At 48.8% G+C, this 14,984-nt stretch overlaps 1 protein-coding gene across 2 annotated transcripts in view; it reads left to right on the forward strand.

The window, feature by feature from the left end:
- The first annotated feature begins 4,699 nt into the window (after positions 1-4,699).
- Positions 4,700-14,984, forward strand: part of ets1 (v-ets avian erythroblastosis virus E26 oncogene homolog 1) — a 32,437-nt gene continuing 22,152 nt past the window's right edge. For both annotated transcript variants that reach the window (XM_061218304.1, XM_061218305.1), the window contains exon 1: positions 4,700-4,981. In XM_061218304.1, coding sequence (XP_061074288.1) covers positions 4,924-4,981 — 58 coding nt within the window. In that variant the 5' untranslated portion in view covers positions 4,700-4,923. The remainder of the gene's footprint in view (positions 4,982-14,984) is intronic.

The raw sequence follows: 14,984 nt of genomic DNA on the forward strand, positions 1-14,984 counted from the left end.
GGGCACGTGGTGGCGCTAATGGAGGGGAGAGAGATGTCCTTTTAGCGGGGCTAATTGTTCGGAAAGAGCCGGGCCTTTGTGTGGCTTCTCCGCAGGGGTGCTGTGATCTCGGCAGGCCTGGGCTCAGCCCGCAGACCCCAGCAGACAGCCAGGACACCGGGCGGGCCGGGCCGGGACGCAGGGGGGCAGGACCGAGGACACAACCCTCCCTTTCATAGGGCCAGACGGAGAGGGGGGCGGAGGTGGTGTGCTGGGGATGGGGGGGACGGGGGTCATCCTCCAAAATGTGGTCACAGAAGAAGAGTCTTTACAATCACCCCTGGGATTACGGGAGTGCTAATTTGTTACTTGAGCTTGGGCAGATGTGAGCTTCGTTATTTACTGTGTGTGTATCATACATACATAGAATGCTTAAGCAACCGAGGAGTCGTTCAGGGCTTCATGGTGCAATAGCAACCACCCGACCTGAGTCCAACTGAACATGCGTTTCGCTTGCTGAAGACGGCACTGAAGCCCCTGAAATGAACGCAGAAATAAAGATGTCTGCAGTACAGATCTGGCAGAGCATCACCAGGGACAATACCAAGGGCCAGATTTACGTACATGAAACTTGCAGAGCAAAATTTTTTTTTTTTTTTACATTACATTAATGGCATTTGGCAGACGCTCTTATCCAGAGCGACGTACCACAAAGTGCAAAGTGCATACCCATAACCAGGGATAAGTGCGCTGAAAGACCCCAGAGGGAAGTACAATTTCAACTGCTACCTGTAAAACAAAGATAAGGACCAGGGCCTATTTCTTTTTATTTTAATTTTTTTTAAAAGAACAAACAAACAACGCAAAAGTGACCAAACTTAACTATCCAAACACTGCTTACCTACCCAACTACATTGAGGGTGCTTTTGGATGAGACCAAACTGTGGCCTGACGAGGGGGGTGTTGGGGCAGTCGCAGTCTGCCGTCTTATTTACCAAGGCTGCAGCTCATTACGCCATCAGCCAATGGGACCGCGTGAAAGCGTATCCAGTGCAGGACGAAACATGTATGCATGATTCAGAAGTGGTGGCCATTGTTGTTTGAATTCAAATGTGCGATGTGGGCGGCCTGTAGCGTGGCGGTTAAGGTACGTGATTGGGACCCGCAAGGTCAGTGGTTCAATCCCCGGTGTCTCCAGGGGAGGATTGTCTCCTGCTCAGTCTAATCAACTGTGCGTCGCTCTGGATAAGAGCGTCTGCAAAATGCCATTAATGTAAATGTAATGTAATGTTGCAATGAGCTTGACTATTGCCGGGATAGAATGGGAACGTTGTGTCGGAGACATTACGTATTTTATTTCTCCCAGAAACGCAATTAATTGTGTGGCTGGTTGTCTGTCGTAAAAGTCCTTCTCTGTTTATTTTCCGTGACTGTTTTGGAGCATAACTACTACAAACAATCACACAACCCAGTTTTTATTACTTTGGCAATGCCAGTTGAGCATGCTCTGTTTCTAACAACGTTCTGTTGAAGGCTGAAGGCTGACGTTCTGAATAAAAATGCTGTAATTCCTACATGGATCACCTGGTGTAGATGCAAATACCCTCAAGTTAGAGAGTTTAAACTCATATTCATTGTGTCATTTCAAAGCCAAAACAAGAAATGATGTCCAAATACTTATGGACTGCACTGTATGCATGTACGGTGTAGATTCACGCTGGCTTCATTGATGAATGCGGTTGGGAGGGTCAGTGGAGAACAGAAACAGGCATTTCCTCTGAGGATGCACTGCGGTTGCTGGCTGCATCAGGAGACTGTGTAGCTGAATGAGCAGCTCTTAGATGGTATCAGTGGAGGTACACAAATTAAAAGTACACGCTGCAATCAAATCTCTTTGCTCTCATGGACGGCAGTGGAGGTTGCACTTAGCTGTGGAAAGAAATCACAGAACCAGAAGATGAAACTCAGGGTTTCCGTGTTTAGCTTCCGATAATCAAGTGATGCGTTTGCGCAGTTAGCCAAACTGGTGAGTGCATAGAGTTGCGTTATTTTCAAGGAAAGCATTTTGAACCAAAGTATGTTGTCAGTGATGCTGTTTCTCAGCTGGTGTCCATGGTAACAGTGTCTGGCAGGTGTTGAGGCTGGAACCCCAGACATACGTTTCTGGGATACAGCTCAGGAACGTGGTTTCTGTCTCCTTCGAGCATGTGATCTCCCCATCTTCTAGCTAAGCTTCAGGAGAAACCCAAACCTCATATTCTGTCTTTGTCAGCTGTTTACTGGCACTGGCACTGGCCAGCACAAAGGCACATGCTCTTAGACGTCAGAGCTAAAGACCCAGGTCCTGTGTCCGAGGATCGTATTGTGCTTTAGTTCTGGTTCAGTGATTTCACTCCGCCGTCTTACACTCTCCAGTTCTAGCGCATGTGCTTGATTGTGAAAATCCAGTCCCTGGAGGATGAAGAAACTTCACTGAAATATTGCTGTATGTTTGTTCCTGTTCTACGTGTATTTCGGAATCATAGACTCTTATCTGTAGTCTTGAGAACTTTGAAGATTGTTTTGATACTATTGGCAGCACGACATACATGTTGCCAATAAGAAATGTGAACTTGGCACACGGGTACTAAACCTAAGTTCACAGTGTGCAGGACTGAAACGGATCCCATTAGCCTTAATGGCCACCCCTCAGGCACCGACCGACCCAGACCATCCTTTTAAGAGTAGATACAAGGAGCTCATTAACAACAACAGAGAGGGAACAGAGAGAGAGAGAGAGAGAGGGAGAGAGAGAGGGAGAGGGGGAGAGAGAGAGAGGGAGAGGGAGAGAGAAAATAGAGAGAGAAAGGGAGAGAGAAAAGAGAGAGAGAGGGAGAGAGAGAGAGGGAGAGAGCGGGAGAGAGAGGGAGAGAGAGAGAGAAAGAGAATGAACGATGTGTAAGAAAAGGGCCACTCATCTTACACAGTATATTACCCCCCCGCTCCCACCCTCACTAAGCGCTCCTCGTGACGAGGAGCCAGACCACGGACCAGAGCCCATTTCGGAGGTTTCCACTCCAGCTTCCATTTCTGGCAAGTGAAACTCTATCCCGGCCTGCTAATGGAAGCCGTTGCGAGGTTTCCGGTTTAAAAAATCCATACGTAATCAATGGAGCTGGCTGCCTCCCTCACCCACAAGCCCATTTTGAAGGAGCGCAGCTCTGTGATGCGAGCCGTGTGCTGCAAACCTACATTGAGCCCTTTCATCCATCGGGCCGTGGCAGTCTGACGGGCAGACCGGTGTGCTCTCTAACGCGATGTTACATTATATCTCCCTTCCTCGTGAACCAACCTGGAACATGTGACAATGGTAATGACAATCCGTTGCTATGGCAGCTAATTTGCTTATAGGGCTCATTGTGAAAAGAGGGTCTCTCTCTCTCTCTCTCTCTCTCTCTCTCTCTCTTCCTCTGTTCCCTCATGCTTTCGCCCCCATTACTTCCCTTTCTCTGTCTCCTTAGTATCTGCCTCTCTCTCTCTCTCTCTCTCTCTCTCTCTCTCTCTCTCTCTCACTCATATTGTCTGTTTAGAAATAACTGGCTCCCTGCTCATGGTAATAAGCCTGATTCAATTACAGAAATGACATGTTCATTATGCCTAATTAAATTTATCATCTAAAAATAAATGCAATAAAATAAATAAATAAAAACAAATAAATAAAACAGAACCTCACACAAATCAAATTCCTGTCATTGACTGTGATGACGCGGTGGTCCCAATTAAATTTAGATACATTAAATAGCTGGTTGACCGTATCTGAGTGGCTTTTGAACATGTAGCACATATTTATATGAAAAGGCGGGGGGCGGGATTGGACAAAGAACATGCGTTGCTCTCAGAGGTTGTCTCTGCAGAAGTGATTCTGTAAACGCCGAACATGGGTTTTATTTATCAGCATGATGTGAACAGGAAGTTCACATGGGTGTTTATGAGGAGAAGCACACGTTATGAGGACTCGGGCCCCTTTGAGCCAGACAGTTTCCTGGGTCAAAATGATGTTTATGTGGGTCCATCAAGCTGATCCACAGCACCCATGTGCCACTCCCCAATCCCCCCTGCAACACAAACATACGCACACACACACACACACACGTCCATGCACACACACGATTCCTGAGAATTAAAAAAGGAAAGAAATGCAGTTGTGCCATCATTAAACTGTCTGTCGAGTCTGGAATTATGGGGCTGACAGCTGCTTTTCAGGCACGTTATGAACTTTTAAGAGCAGCGCGTTGTCAATTACGGCACCCTTTTCTGCGTGTGCACTGTGGGGTGTACTTTGTGTTTCAGAAGTAGCCTCGTTGCGCAATATGTTTCCTCACATCCGTATGGTCAAGTTCTTGAGCTCAGCGTTCTGTTTTCCGCTGTCTTTGTCGGATGCTGTCCTTGCTGTAGCCATGTTTGTAGGACATCTCAAAAAAAAAAAAAAAGTTCCAAGAATTCTCGGGCTGTGCCATTAGCTTCTTTTGGGTTGTGTAATTTGCGGAACACATGTATTGGCGCAATCTTTGTTCCCCACGGGGTTGCCTGATAATGTCACTGCATTCTGAAAGTGAGAGAGCAGACAGGAATGTAATTGAATTCGGCGTGCTAACACCGCCCCTTTGAGATGACATGCGCGTGTACAGAGTTGAGACCAGCCTCTTCTGAGCTTGTTGAGGGACAGAAACGCCCTGGCGAGTTTAGCAGGAGGGAGGGAGAGAGAGAGCGGGTTGTGCAGAAGAAATAAAATATATTGAGGGAAAGAAAAAAAAAAAACGCGTTTAAGACTGGCAGGAAAGGGAAGGGGTGTGCGAAAGCGCTTATTTCTGCAGCGCGAGAGAAGAGTAGTCTATAAGTGAACGCAATTGAATTGGATATAGTAAAAGAAAAAAAGAGAAAACATTACATTTTGATCTGAAGATCATGACGGCAGCTGTCGATATGAAACCGACGTTAACTATAAAATCAGAAAAAGTGGACGGTGAGTAGCCTTAAAGAGTTCTTATTGCGTGGAGGTAATACAGTTTTGCCGTTGCGTTCGTTTGTGAATTGTGATGAACATCATATAGCGCATCAGGGACTCAACTTTTGCAAAGATGAGTTGAGTTTCAATGTGTGGGCTGAGGAATGCGTCCCATCTCCAGTGTTAAACAGTGTAACAGCTTGCCCGGGATTAATTTCAAATTCAATCTTCTTGTATCCTCTGTAAAACGTCGGTTGCAATTCGAAACAACGTGCCGTTTTCAGTTTGAAAATGTAACTGAAGTTGAGAGACAACAATCGTTTACAAAATAATAACAGATATTGGCATGCCATGTGGACCTGAAATCGTTTAATTAATTTATACTTAGAATTTGTTTTTAACAAAACAAACGGCCGTGAAAACGTGCACGGATATTGTTTTTATTATTAACCAATTAATCTAATTTATAGGTTATACGTGTGATTTATATAGCGATTGCTGGTTTTCCTGTCTTGATCTCTTACTACTTACTACTACTTATTAGTTATTACTCTAATTCACATAATAAAAAAGCCCGTCCGCACTCTAATGGAACACGGACAACTAAGACATGTCTCGTGTTGGACCAAAAAAACCCCAAAAAAACAAACAAACAAAAAAAAACAGTTCATGATAATTTCCCTGTGCCCTAACATGATGGAGTACAGTATGCAGTCAGAAAAGTTTTGAGTGGAGCTATATAGACCTATGCTAATGCACTTTGGTTCCATTCACTAACACATCAGGCTCCCCAATGTATCGATAAATATTATAATTCATTCAGCGAATATGATATTGCGGTAAAATGCATTTGCCAGACCTAGGTCTGCATTTTTTCGCAATGCGTGTGGTCATGTTTAGTCTTCCAATAGGAAGTATAAACTTTGTCACGTAAACATGGCCTTGCATTTCTGTGTTATTTTTAGTTTCAACATATCCCTCCAATATGTGGAAAGTTAATTTGTAGTGTTTTCATAGTATCCCACGGCTATATTGGGCTGTAAAGCTCTTTTGTGTGTGTGGAAATGTTAAGCTAAGTTCTGTAGCGATCTTAACTTAAGACCGCTAAGTAGCATTATAGATACGGATTCTCTGTGTGTATACCCACTGGCCTTCCTGCAGTAGAGGCTGTCCATTTAAATTAAAGTAGGGCTCTCTTGGATTCACCTGGATCCTCCGGATGTAAAATGTGCAGAAATGGCCACATTGATCCGAGTCCTATGTCTCGCACCTGGGTCCCCACCGTGACTCACTGTTGTGCTGGGTAGGGATGTGTGGTGATGTGTGTGGCAATGCTCTGTAACGTAGTGGTTAAGGAACATGACTGGGACCCGCAAGATCTTTCATGTTCCCCAGTGTGGCCACGATAAAGATCCGCGCTGCCGTTGGGCCCTTGAGCGAGGCCCTTTACCCCGCATTGCTCCAGGGGAGGACTGTCTCCTGCTCGGTCTAATCAACCGTGAGTTGCTTTGGATAAAAGCGTCAGCCGCATGCAATGTAGTGTAAAGTAATGCTCTGTGCTGGGCTCCGTCCTGGCGTTGTGTCAGGGGCAGCGAGGCTGAGTGGGGGACTCGGGCAGTGCCCGGGTGATGGGTGTCTGTAGGGAGGCCTGTAGCGTAGTGGTTAAGGTAAATGACTGGGACACACAAGGTCGGCGGTTCTAATCCCGGTGTAGCCACAATAAGATCCGCACAGCCGTTGGGCCCTTGAGCGAGGCCCTTAACCCTGCATTGCTCCAGGGGAGGATTGTCTCCTGCTTAGTCTAATCAACTGTACGTCGCTCTGGATAAGAGCGTCTGCCAATAATGTAATGTAATGTAATGTGATGTGTCCCAGCCGGCCGGCGGACTTGCACAGTGCCGCTGAGACCGCTGGAGCTCGCGTGCAGCTGGAGCACCCCGCCGGTGGCTTCCTGTTTCGGGGTCCCAGCGGGGTGTGACCCTTCTCCCTGAGGGTCAGTGGGGCAGGGCTGGTTCCTCTTTTTTTTTTTTAAGGATGAGTTTGGGGCTGTGCTCATGGGTCTCACCCCCCCCCCTCCTCACTTCCTCTCTGTTAGTGAGCTGCATGAGTGCCTAGTTAAAGTAGGTGAGGTTTGGAGACGTCATGGAAACATACTTCTCACTTTTTTAACCACTTCAAGCTGATGACAGGAGGGTAATGCTGTCTGGAGGGGTGGGACTGCCTCAAAACCCTGTTTCTCAGCTCGGCTTTCAGGGCACCTGGAGGAGCGTGTGTTTACACGTGCACATGCACACATACATACACAACACGCTCAAACGTGTGAACACACCCACACACACACACACACACACACACAGTGTGCACGCGTACAAGTGAGCATGTGCACGCACAAACGCACACATACAACGCGCACACACACAAACACGTGCGTAGATACACGCATACAAACACACACACACACACACATGTGCACATGCTTGCATGTATGTGCCAACAGCTGCAGTGGAAGCGCACCATCCTGCAGCATGGTTTTTTAAGATGTGCTCATTTTGTTCTACGGAAGGTGGTACCTTGCAGTCACCCCACATTATTTATGCTTGTGTATGCATGCCTGTGTATGCATGCTTGTGTATGCATGCTTGTGTATGCATGCTTGAGTATGCATGCTTGTGTATGCATGCTTGAGTATGCATTCTTGTGTATGCATGCTTGAGTATGCATACTTGTGTATGCATGCGCGTGTGTTAAGGATGACTGGTACCCAGTCAGTATTGTTCATTTCCCGGGAGCGATGAGAACCACTGATAGGGGCCTTTAACATTTTAGCTGTGTGAAAGGTATGTGGTATTTGGGAGAAAACCTGGCATGCTTATACACCTGTAGGGATGCATGCATGCACCCACCCACACACACACACACACACACACACCCACGCGCTCACAAACATAAATGCACATACATGCATTGGCATACACAAAAACAAGCATGCAAGCACACCAACACATACACACATGCAGGCATTTACATGCACACTTCAGCAAACCTGGCTGCACACAGCTTCTTGCAGAAACCCTATTTCTTGCCCTGGGTCTTTCATTGAGGAATACAGACATGCACCTACTTGCATGCATACGTACTTACAGAACAAATACACACATGCACCTGCGTGCATGCCCATCTACGTACGATACAAACACACACAAACCTGCATTCATGTCTACGTAAATACAGTACAAACACCCACACACACCTGAATGCATGCTTAGGTTCATACAGTACAAACACCCACACACACCTGAATGCGTGCTTAGGTTCATACAGTACAAACACCCACACACACCTGAATGCATGCTTAGGTTCATACAGTACAAACACTCGCATGCACCTGCTTGCCGGCTCATGCGCATACAGTTCATATTAATATTTTTTTTTAACACATTTTTGCACATTCATTCACACTCTCTCAGTGACACAAACGCACACGCACAAATGATTCAGTGTTGTCTTGGGAGTCAGAAGCGACCTCCGGCTGTAGGTTATTGTTTCGTACATGTTAAGCTGCAGAGGGTCACGGCGGGGTTTTGCTAACGGCACCTTCTTTCAGGCGTCCCCTCCACGTCATCTTTCTTAAGCGCTCCCAGACTCCGAAAGGTCAGGGGTCACCTCAAACAAAGCTTCCTCATTTCCCCCAATGCGTTCCCGGGTGTTACAGTGGCAGAATAACATGTTGTAAGATAGCAAAAGAAAAAAAAAAAAAAAAAAAACAACCTGGAAGTTTCTGTAGATCAGGAGAAGAGCTCCAGATGATCCCATTCAAACGTGGATTCAGAGGTTCACCTACACACACACAACTCCCTCAAAGCAACGGCCTTGACTGTTCTACATTTGTTTCCCCCCCACTCAACACGCGGCGGCGGTGCACAGAAAACGACCTTGAAACGGCACGAGTCTGTAGACCGGAGAAACGATAACAGCCACGGGTCCCGCAGACGCAGACGCAGACGGCCAGACACCCGCACTCCAGTAGGTTCTGAGACTCCGGGTCCAGGTTTAATACGAGCCGGTTTGGCACCGGCTTCAATGCACAGCGAGTAAGAAAAAAAGAAAAGAAAGAAAAAAAAAACAAAAACATTTGAGAAATGAATAAAGGAAATGTTGGGAGCAGATGTGCAGCGCCCTGCCAGTGAGTGTGCCGGGCTGGGACTGGAGCGAGAGGAGAGGAGAGGAGAGGGCCGGTCTGAGCTCCACGCCATGCCAAACATGCAACGCTGGCATTAGGGGCAGAATTACCCTCGGCAGAATCGCACACGCAACCCAACCCGCGCGTCTTTAGGAGAGACACATCGGTCTGAAAGTATTCACAGTTTACAACTGACACAAATGGCGTGTAAATAGAGGGTGAGGTGTAAATAGAGGGTCTGTGTGTTCACCTGCAGACAGGGCTCAGTGAGTGACAGGAATGTTCGTTGGGGAGGTGGGCGGTTATCTGATGGAGATGGTACTCATGTACACCTGTCCTGGCCTGAGGTACTCATGTACACCTGTCCTGGCCTGAGGTACTCATGTACACCTGTCCTGGCCTGAGGTGCTCATGTACACCTGTCCTGGCCTGAGGTACTCATGTACACCTGTCCTGGCCTGCGGTTACATTTACATTACATTATTGGCATTTGGCAGACACTCTTATCCAGAGCGACGTACAGTTGATTAGACTAAGCAGGAGACAATCCTCCCCTGGAGCAATGCAGGGTTAAGGGCCTTGCTCAAGGGCCCAACGGCTGTGCAGATCTTATAGTGGCTACACCGGGATTAGAACCGCCGACCGTGCGGGTCCCAGTCATTTACCTTAACCACTACGCTACAGGCCGCATGTGAGCCTGTCCCGGCTGGGAAGCAGGAGGCCTGCGGTGGAGCCGGAGGGTTGTGTTGCGTCAGGCAAGGCGACACCCCTGGCTGACGCTCCCTCCCAAACCCGCGTTCCCTCCACCTCACCTCACCACGCCGCCTCGCCACCCACTCACCACCACCCCCCCACAGCGTCCAAAAAAACAAAACAAAAAAAAAAGCTAAAAAATGCACCTCTGATTTGGGCCCGGCTGCTGGCAGCTGTGTAAACAGGGTCAGATGTTTCTGGTTTTTCAGATGTGGGTCTCCCGGCCGCCCAAAACAAATGACTCCGCAGTCGGGATGGGGATATTTCTTTCATGCGTAGAGCGAGTTAGCGTCCAGTCGTGAGGCGGGGTTTGAGTCGGTGGGTGTCTCGGTCTCGTATGTCGCCAGGTCTCACAGATCTTTTCAACTGCACGGACCCAGCGTCATCTCTTTACCCAGAAGTCCCTGCGCTTGTGCCCGGTGGACTCGACTGCCTCCTCCAGCGAACGGGGCTGGGCTTGGTCCCAGGCATTCTGAGAGGGAAAGGCGAGACGGGGGTGTTCTTCCGTAATGAGGACATGGTGGGGCGGTATGCGCTGCGTCTGGCCGAAGGGGGCCCCCAGCTCCCGTGTCTCAAACAGCCGGAGAGTCCCCCCCCCCCCCCCGGCCAGGGACTCCCCCGGCGTGCGTGAGACCGCTCGCTTGCTCCGAACACTTCTGACTCCATGGCTGTGTTGTGCCGTTTGAAGCTTTGATTGTCCGTCCCAGAGTAGTTCTGCAGTGAAAAGCGTTGTGTGCGTTCGTCTGGATGAAACAATCTCGCCGTCTCGCCCAACGTTTTCTCAGTATCAGACATCACACGCCAATTCACATCAGCCCCAGCCAGCGTTCTGTTACACATTGACATGCTTAAAAAAAAAAAAAAAAAAAAGCCTCTGTTGCTGGCCTTCAAAGGTGTTATTTGCCACATTTCACAATGAGAAGGCTGCGAACATTTAAAAGGGGGGGTGAAGCCCTAACCTTGTAATGTGTGGAGCCAAGTTCCCATTCCCCCAAAACCCAGAACCACCCCCCACCCCCGTCCCCCGTCTCATTTCACTGAGCAGAAACAAGGAGGGCGAGCGTGTCGTGAGCGGGACGTTAACAAGCCGAGGGGTTTACAGTTTTACAGCGCCCCAATCCCCGGCGCTCCCTTTCAGCCCCGGCCCGGCCTCCCTCGCCTCACCTCAGCCCTTCATGTGGCGTCTCGCGGATCCAGCGGTCCGGCGCGGTTAATCACTGAGTCACCGGCCCCCCGAAGCCTCGCGCTGATGAGCCCCGCGCTTCACGACGCTCCGCGGGGCCGTCCGATCGGCCCTCGCTCCGTCTCCCAGCGTGCCTCTGGGCGTCCGAAACATCGCCAGACGTTCGTGCCTTTGGGTGCCGGCTTTTAAGATCAGCTTTGTCGTCGTGTACATTACGTTACAAGGCGTTTTGCGGACGCCTCTTATCCAGAGCGACGTACAACGACGTGCAGATCGAACGCAGGGACGAGTGTGAAGAGGACCCGAGAGGACGGTACGTGACCGTACAGATACCACCGCTGCGTTATATTGTCAGTCCCGTGTGGCATACAGTCTGATGGATTTGCTCTGGATTTCAGGCCTCATTTACATCCTTTAAAATAAAAATAGGATGCATTTTAATTTAAGTTATTCACTTTAATTTCACGTTATCGGCTTTAAAAGCAGACGTGAGTAGGATAAAATAATTCAACTCAAACTGCATTAGTAAAGTCCCCTCCAGGCCATCGACACCTCTTTTTTGGTCCGAGGGCAATGCTGCATTCCACTGCTCTACGGCCCTGCTTACATACCTCTGCCTGTACACCTCCCGTAGACCTCTCTCTGTGCCTGGGCAAGGCAGGGGTGTGGGGTAATGTAGTAGGTGAGAGTTTTAGGGGTGCTTCAGCTCTGGAGGGGCTGGAGGGGCACGTGATGAGGCAGAGTCTGGGAACGAGGGGGGGAGGAGGGGGGTGAAATTACAACAGCTGGATGTCTTTCCGATTCTTTCCCTTTCCAAGTTTTTTTTTCTTTTTTCTTTTTTTTTTCTTTTTTTCTATTTTTACCAAAAAGCAAATGAACCGGCGGTTGAGAGGTGAATGTAGCTATAGCTACAATTACCGCGGCCGTCTGGAGCAGGCTCCCCCCCCCCCCCCCTCCTCCCCCCGGGGGTCTCTCAGGGGTCCCCCCGGTAACGAGCACGCTGTCTGTGACACGGTGAGCAGGAGACAGATACCCATAAAACCTCTTTAATGGCCCCACGCCGCTCAAGACCTGGGGTGAAATGGCGACTCGTGAAAAGGGGGAGTGAGGAAATGCACAAGCAGACAGACAAACAACGAGCCTGTTCCTCTCTCCACTCTCAGATTGGATCAGGTCTGCCTTTCCGATGACGATTTTGAGGTTGATTCCTCATTTTTAAACAGTAACATAATCAGTGTATCTTTTATCGTTGGGCTTTTTGGACCAAGTTGATTGATGTGGTGATGTGGTGCTATGAATATGATTTTTTGATGACACTTGTCAAGTCTACTGAGGTAATTTGTTCTGTGTTTTGGTGTACAAACTGCTCAAATAGCAAACGTAAAGGTTTTAAAGAGATACAGATATACAAGCCGCAGTGTTCAATTTAACGTCGTTAAAATCCAAGGATTCATTAAAATTCATTAGTATAGGCAAAAAAATAAATCCGTGGAAAATGTAGCGTTTGTAAATTCTTGTGAAATGGCGAGCCCAGCTGGGGGGGTTGCTCCTTGCGTAACCTTTAAAACCAGACCGCTGCCAGGTTGTTGCCAGATCCACCACCAGAGACTGCAGGCTCACACTGGGTTTTGCTGTGTGGCTCTGAGTAACAGGAATACTTTCCAGTAATAACCCCCCCCCCCACACACACACAATTTCAGACATTTCATTAACTTTCAAATTCATTCTCATCTGCTTAGTTACTCATTAATCTTTCCATTTCAGTTCACGAGGTGTTTGTGCTAAGCTTCCAGCTAATTATGCCGTGCCGTCATATTATAATTTTTTTTTTGTGTCCCATGTTTAGCGGGGAGTGAAAAAAAATCTAAATTAGCGTACGGGAAACGTGTGTAATACACGGCAGGCGACATATGAGTGTGTGTGTGAGATGGAGCATCTGTCTCTCTGTCTGTCTGTCAGCTATGGCTGTTTGGGCATACTGTAGGCTGAACTACATTACATTATTACCATTTGACAGACGCTCTAATCCAGAGCGACGTACAGTTGATTAGACTAAGCAGGAGACAATCCTCCCTGGAGCAATGCAGGGTTAAGGGCCTTGCTCAAGGGCCCAACGGCTGTGCGGATCTTATCGTGGCTACACCGGGGATCGAACCACCGACCTTGCGTGTCCCAGTCATTTACCTTAACCACTACGCTACAGGCCGCCCTTAACTGTGCTTAAGGGCCTTACTGTGTGATAAGGGGCGGGGGGTGTAATGAGTATTCTGATGAGTTTTGCAGGTTTTGCCCACACGACTAGTTATGTTATTTCGTTTTGCTTTCAGGAAACGGCTTTAGAATTGTACAGTTTAGAATGATGCGAGATAGCAAAAGAAAATGTTTGAGGAGTTTACGCAGCAGCGGGGGTGTGGGGGGGCGGGATGGACAGGCCTGGGAAAGGGGAAAGGGGGGGGGTGAGGGGAAGGAAGGAGTAAACAGTTTGTCAGAACGGCCGTATGTTTGCTTTTTACACCTAAACATTTCCCGAGGCTTTTTTAAACCAATATGGCGTGTGCACTTCAGACCGCCGGGATTGCTCAGTGACTGTTTACATCGACGGTGGGGAGTGGGAGAGGGGCGTGGGAGAGGGGCATGGCTGGAGGCCTGTCGGCCCATCGTTGGACCTTGTGGATCCCCCTTCAATGAGAGGCCAGGTCAGCCCTTCTTGGTCCTGACTAGTCCTGAGTGTTCCGGTCCGATCTTAGTCAGCCCCTTTTTGGGGTTTTAAAGGTTCCTGTTCACGAGAAGCAGTTGGGACATGCAGTATTTGTGACTTCCTCATGGGTCAAAAAACCCGCAGCCTGGCCTGGTCAGCACTGGTACGACATGTGGCCCTCAGGGGCCTCAGCAGGAGGGCAGGTTTAGTGCACGTTAGCATCAGCGGAAGGGGTGGCCTCCCCGTGTTCGTGTGGGTTTCCTCCGGGTACTCCGGTTTCCTCCCACAGTCCAAAGACATGCAGGTTAGGCTGATTGGAGAGTCTAAATTGCCCGTAGGTATGAGTGTGTGAGTGAATGGTGTGTGTGCCCTGCGATGGACTGGCGACCTTGTCCAGGGTGTATTCCTGCCTTTCGCCCAATGTACGCTGAGATAGGCTCCAGCCCCCCTGTGACCCTGTTCAGGATAAGTGGGTTAGGTTAGTGGATAGATGGATCAGCGGGAGGGCAGGTTAATGCGTGTTAGCTCCACAGCATCCCTTCTGTAGTGCCATGTTGCCTGCAGTGTTGGAAAAACTGGCACTCACTGGCTGGCGGTCTTTGTGCATGCTCCAGTCAGAGAGAGAGAGGGAGAGAGGGAGGGAGAGAGAGAGAGAGAGAGAGAGAGGGAGAGGAGAGAGAGAGAGAGAGAGAGAGAGAGAGAGAGAGAGAGAGAGAGAGAGAGAGAGAGAGAGAGAGAGAGAGAGAGGCATGTGGTTCCCATTCAGCCTAACCGCTGAATGTGGGGAATGTGCTCATGTTTCCGGTAGGAACCTTGTCAGGCTCTGACGTCATGTGAGAAAGGCGGTAAGAGAGATTTCTGGGTACGAATGTGAATGGGGAGATTCCAATAATCTTACACAGAGAGAGGGAGAGAGGCAACCGTATGTGACACCAGCACTATTTCTGTTGTTACATGACAAACCTGCATTTATATCATTACAATATTCAACCATTACTATTATACTATTACATGACATTGCAACCATGCTCTGGCACTGCTGCGTATCAATTTCCATTGACACATGGAGAAGCATCTTGAGTTCTGGTCTGAATCTGAGGTGGTAGCCGTGGGGCCCAGTGGGAGAGTGGCACACGTTGGCCCGCATGTGAGAGCTCAGGAGCTGTGTGCCCGGAGTGAGCTGACCACACCCTCAGACTCCACGGCA

The sequence above is a fragment of the Conger conger genome, chromosome 13, assembly GCF_963514075.1.
Source record: "Conger conger chromosome 13, fConCon1.1, whole genome shotgun sequence".
Classification (NCBI taxonomy): domain Eukaryota; kingdom Metazoa; phylum Chordata; class Actinopteri; order Anguilliformes; family Congridae; genus Conger; species Conger conger.